This window comes from Rhagoletis pomonella, unplaced genomic scaffold, assembly GCF_013731165.1.
Source record: "Rhagoletis pomonella isolate Grant_MI unplaced genomic scaffold, Rhpom_1.0 Rhpom_scaffold_00001, whole genome shotgun sequence".
NCBI lineage: Eukaryota > Metazoa > Arthropoda > Insecta > Diptera > Tephritidae > Rhagoletis > Rhagoletis pomonella.
Genome location: NW_023458555.1, coordinates 12,934,783 through 12,940,735, shown reverse-complemented (window position 1 = coordinate 12,940,735; position 5,953 = coordinate 12,934,783). Strand labels below are relative to the sequence as shown.

The 5,953-nt window shown below is 38.0% G+C and overlaps 2 protein-coding genes across 2 annotated transcripts in view; one reads left to right on the top strand and one right to left on the bottom strand.

The window, feature by feature from the left end:
• LOC118735435 overlaps window positions 1-3,264 on the top strand; it is a 4,545-nt gene extending 1,281 nt beyond the window's left edge. Inside the window, exon 6 of the mRNA XM_036465212.1 lies at window positions 3,222-3,264. Coding sequence (XP_036321105.1) covers window positions 3,222-3,264 — 43 coding nt within the window. The remainder of the gene's footprint in view (window positions 1-3,221) is intronic.
• Window positions 3,265-3,877: 613 nt separating this feature from the next.
• Window positions 3,878-5,953, bottom strand: part of LOC118735315 (glucose dehydrogenase [FAD, quinone]-like) — a gene marked incomplete at its 5' end in the record, with an annotated part of 5,689 nt that continues 3,613 nt past the window's right edge. Inside the window, 2 exons of the mRNA XM_036465031.1 lie at window positions 3,878-4,783; window positions 5,704-5,951. Of these exons, the coding sequence (XP_036320924.1) occupies window positions 3,907-4,783; window positions 5,704-5,951 (1,125 nt within the window). The remainder of the gene's footprint in view (window positions 4,784-5,703; window positions 5,952-5,953) is intronic.

The window sequence follows — 5,953 nt, the reverse complement described above, 5'->3', positions numbered from 1 at the left end:
TGACGATTTTGCTGATTATTGGATCAATGCTTCGAAAAGCAAACAAATTTACTGAGAAAGAAAGTTGCAAGAATTTTTATTTTTTTCAATTTTTTTTTATATTTAATATTTTATATTTGATTTAGAAGAAAATAATCAGAACAGCTTACCAGAAGCAGAGACTGCCGGGGTCAGTCGTTTAATACAGCATGCAACATGAGCGGCAAGTAAAAAGGAATTCAGGCGAGAATTTCAAAAGAAAATACGTGGTTAGAAGTCAATAATTAACGATACTGTTAAAATGAAAATATAATTATTTTTTTTCCAATTAATTGTATGTAATTATTAACTCAAAAAGGGCCCCCACATGAATAACGGCCTCGGGCCCCCACATTCGTAATCCGGCCCTGACTGAGCATAATCTGCTTCCAAACAAGACCTAAAGCATAGACAGACGGCAACGTTGATCCGGATTAACAGCGCACAGTTGATCTTATCACAATCGTGCCTGGACAGACGGCAGTAATGTGGATTTATGAGCCTCGAGGTCGTAGGTTCGAATCACATGGCCAGTAGAATATTATTTCATTTTTTTTTCATTCAGTTATAACTTCTATATTTTTAAAAAGTTGGTTTTAGTTAGTTGCCGTTGACTTTTTTGGTAAAATTAAACTCTAAAATTTTAAATTAACTAATAATAAAATAAAAAATGGAAAATAACATAAATCAAACGAAAATAAAATAAAATAAAATTAAATATACTAATAAAAAATAAAAGAATTATCTAACAATAAAAACAAAATTTTTTTGGCAATCCCTCCAACCGAGGATCGAGCCTGGGACCTGCAGGCTTGTAGTACGCAGCCCTCACCATTCGGCTACCACGCATGAATTTGTTGGTGCTTTGTTTTGCTCAGAGAGCGCAGAACACGAAGAAAATTCAAAACTAGCAAGGACATCCACTTTGTCGTCGGTAATGCAGTCTCCGTATACATTCAAATAAGTTCTTATTCAATTTTAATTGGATTCCTATCTGAATTAGTACGGTAAGGTACTGCCCATGGTAGTTTTGTATTTTCTCTTTATTCTACGCTTTCTCAGTTTTCGTCAGTGTTGTGATCGAATATTCGCTTGATCCGAGTTAAGTTTGTGAATTAACTCTAGGACTTAAACCGGATCAACTGCAGTTAATTCCCGAGATAATTCCGAATTAAGGAGTTGATCCGGATCTTTTACACAATGGACTCCAGGCCTTACTAAAGGTTCTCAAATACTTCTGAAGAAGAAGAGTTAGAATGTGGCCCAATACCACACAAGAGCCAGGAGCTGGTAAGCTCTTGATCTGCGGCTTTAAGTAGTCTTAAAAGTAAATTTTTAAAAAAGTCGATTTTGTTTGCGGTGATTGATTCGGTTCCAAAGCGATTTCCATGACATTTTTCGAATAACTCAAAAACGGATTTTCGGTTAAAATCAATGAACTTTAGGGTGTACTTATGTATGTATTTTATTTTTCTTAAGCATACTTTCTAAACAATTTACTTTAGATACCACGATAATATTATTTAATTTAAATTATGAATTAAATTGTACTTCGCTTTTTAGACAGTTGGTAACCCCTTGCAAAAATATTTTCGAAGATTTCTTACACTTCTTCCGTTTGAAACTCATAGCCTACGTTTAATATTTAATCTGGCAACCCTATTAAACATATATTGAAACTAAAACCTAACTAACTGATGAATTAAGTTGAACTTGACTTTTTAAACAGGTGGCAACTCTTCTATTGTGTTCATTGTGTTTTTTTTTTGTAATTTGTAGTTTGTAAATATGCTAAATGTTTAAGTCAAAGATATCTGAACACTCTTTCTTTAGATTTTGGTTAAATGTGCCGACTGGCTTGGCACATGGAAAACTAGAGTGTATTCATTTTTACTCGTACTCGAAAAATTATGCATTAGTGTGCCTGCGAAGTCACGTTCAATCAAAAAAAAAAGAGCAAACAAAGCGAGTATTTATTTTTATTATTTGCAGTCGAGCATAGAAAAGATAACTGTCATAGCATTTTTGCGAATAACAAACAAATTTAAAGTGTTTCCTTAGATAAAACTCCAAGGAAAAAAAGGCACGTGCCTACAAAACACACAGCTACAATGAAACAAATGTACATATTTACACATGCATAAATCATTGTAGATTCAAGTACTTCGTTTGGCTAAGCAGTGCAAATAGTATTCGTTAAGTTGAAGATCTCTGAATAAATTATTTCTAAGAATGCATGTGGAAACTATGTTAGGCCTATGTCCGTGCTGTGATTAACGGGGCATTAACCCTATAACGATGTGTGGTATAGAGATGGAAATGTGAAATGAAGTAAAATATCTAGGTGTAATACTTGACTGCAAAAATTTCATGAAGGAAGCACAACGTACTCCGCTGTCACGATAGCCACTCGAGCTTTAATGGATGCGCAGAAGACTGGCCGGCGGAAAATCATGCGTGTGCAGTCCCTAGTTCTGGCGTTGGATATACAGCAATACAGTTAGTCCAATAATTAAATATGCAGCAGTGCCATGGTCTGAAAGAGCCGCTCTCAGTACAGTGAGAGGATCGCCTTAGAAGCTTCAGCGACTGGCGTGCACATGCATGCACGGGCGCCAAGCACATTTGCACAATAGACCCAAGGTCGCAGTGCACATCCTCTATGAAATCTGTCTAACTACGAGTACATATCTTGATGGCTGAGTGGAAGAGCGGCCTATCGCGGCAGCCAGTTCAAAAACGCCCTATCTAACGCCTACATCACTTTCCGATAGAACTGACAGTTTCTGACAAATTAATTAATCATCCCAGCTTTTTTTTTATTTTTAATGAAAAAATCAAACGTTAACAAAAGAAAATTTAAAAAAATAACAAGTTCTGTGCCAAATTTTTGCATTTGCGCTAAAGCCTGTTCTGTTACAATCAAATAAAGTTACTAATGAAGAAAGTCTATCGATCGATAAATAAATAAATAAGTGGCCAAAAGACAATACGCAAAGATTTTTTATATGAAAAATTAGCAGAAGAGTGTACTCAGGTGTACGTGACGTACCTAATTTTTTAATCCAACGGACGGAGGGCTCTTATAATTTTTAAACAGTTGGCAACTCTACTAAAAAAATTATATATTATTGCACATTCATTTGACACCTCATCCTTTTTAATCTAACGAACAGCCCACATTTTTTTAAATTTTCGCACAGGTTGCAACCCTCTTCGAAGAATAAAACTTTACTGCACCTCTGAGGCTAAGCCTTTTCATTTCACACCACATTTTTTAAAATTGAATGAAACGTGCGCATCTGATGTCACTAACTAAAAATGTGCTAACTTATTATACATACATAAAGTAGTAATTATTAAATAGGTGGCAACCCTCCACCAACCACTCAAACAAAAAATATAAGCTTATTGCACATACAGAGACTATGTCCTTTCACTTGATACTTCAGTTTTTAGTCCACCAAACGGTGAAGATCCTATAATTTTTAAAAAGGTGGCAACCCTAATCAAAGAGTAATACACTGGTGATCATCTAGAGGCCAAGCCCTATCATTTGAAACCTAATTTTTGCAATCCAATGATCGGTGCGGATTATATAATTTTTTAAACAGGTGGCAACCCTATAAGAACTCTAAGTACCACAGGAAATATTCCTGTCGATACAGATTATACTTAAATATCCCTACTACTAATACCTTTTTTGTATCATGCAAATAACCTTTAATATGTTATTGGATGTAAGAAATATGTACCAACCTGTTTGCTGTTTTTTGCGAAAAAATTAATAAAACATTTGAATAATTGCCTTTACTTTTTTAGCTTTTTTTAGCAAACAAATTTATTTATTTATGTACTAGCTGTTTTTAGCTCTTTTTTTTTGTCCAATTAGCTGGATTGTTGTAAAAATTCTGACAATACTGAACGTGAGTGGCGCCTCTTAGTGGCACCACTTTCGATGCCCCATGCACGCTTTATGTGATCGATACCCTTTTCGGCGATCATTACAGCAGGCGCAAAAGTATTGCCCGAAATTACGACTGGCATAATGGATGTGTCCATAACACGAAGACCCTGCACGCCATACACGCGCAACTCATTGTCCACCACAGCCAAGGTATCGTTTGCTGGACCCATTTTACAGGAGCCCGCTTGATGGTTCTCGGCACCGGTGCGATAACGTACAGCGCACTCCCAGTACTCATCGGTGCCGAAGTCGATCGATGCACATTGTGTTACTGGGGTCTTATTCAGCGTGAAGTTGAACTTTTGCAGCGCTGGCGTTTCCGACAAACGTATGACGAACTTGATGGCTTCAACAAGCGTTTTGACATCATGATCCTCGGTTAAATAGTTTCCGACAAAGAGTGGAGCATCAAGAGGATCGTTGGAAGCGAGTGTAACGGAACCACGTGATTTTGGATGCAACACGGCGGGGAAAATATTCACAGAGCGCGAGCTATTCGATAGCAGCTCACCAACAACACCGGTAGCGGAGCAACTAGCCGAGTAGCCACTGAAGAAGAGTTGCACATCGGGTCCTCTTGATGAATCGGCATATTTGGTGCTAATTTTGCCGGTCATATCACCAATACCAGTGCCGGACAGTACACCATTGCGATAGAGAAGATATTCTGTGGCGGTTGCCCAATTTAGAGCGTTTGTGTTTGTGTCATTAACGTAGAAGGTCATAAAGTGAGCGACATGGTTGTGTAGATTTTTGCCAACACCGGGCAAATCGTGTACGACAGTTACGTTGACTTCACTTAACGGGTGATTTTTTTGAGGTTAGGATTTTCATGCATTAGTATTTGACAGATCACGTGGGATTTCAGACATGGTGTCAAAGAGAAAGATGCTCAGTATGCTTTGACATTTCATCATGAATAGACTTACTAACGAGCAACGCTTGCAAATCATTGAATTTTATTACCTAGAAAAGTTGGCAGAAAATCCGCTTTTTTATCGACAAATTTTGTTCAGCGATGAGGCTCATTTCTGGTTGAATGGCTTCGTAAATAAGCAAAATTGCCGCATTTGGAGTGAAGAGCAACCAGAAGCCGTTCAAGAACTGCCCATGCATCCCGAAAAATGCACTGTTTGGTGTGGTTTGTACGCTGGTGGAATCATTGGACCGTATTTTTTCAAAGATGCTGTTGGACGCAACGTTACGGTGAATGGCGATCGCTATCGTTCGATGCTAACAAACTTTTTGTTGCCAAAAATGGAAGAACTGAACTTGGTTGACATGTGGTTTCAACAAGATGGCGCTACATGCCACACAGCTCGCGATTCTATGGCCATTTTGAGGGAAAACTTCGGAGAACAATTCATCTCAAGAAATGGACCGGTAAGTTGGCCACCAAGATCATGCGATTTGACGCCTTTAGACTATTTTTTGTGGGGCTACGTCAAGTCTAAAGTCTACAGAAATAAGCCAGCAACTATTCCAGCTTTGGAAGACAACATTTCCGAAGAAATTCGGGCTATTCCGGCCGAAATGCTCGAAAAAGTTGCCCAAAATTGGACTTTCCGAATGGACCACCTAAGACGCAGCCGCGGTCAACATTTAAATGAAATTATCTTCAAAAAGTAAATGTCATGGACCAATCTAACGTTTCAAATAAAGAACCGATGAGATTTTGCAAATTTTATGCGTTTTTTTTAAAAAAAAAGGTATCAAGCTCTTCTGGTCCAATACCGCTAAGCAATAGTACTTTTGGTGAGTCCAAGGCGCCTGCGCTAACGACCACCTCTTTCCTTACAGAAACTGTGAGAGTATTGTTATTCCTATCGATCAATTCAACACCATTAACGATTGTACTGTTCGTTTGGAAGAGCACTCTGGAAGCAGTGGTGTTAAGTAGAATATGAAGATTCTCACGGTAGCGTGCGGGACGCAAGAATGCGCGTGCAGCACTAAAACGTATGCCAT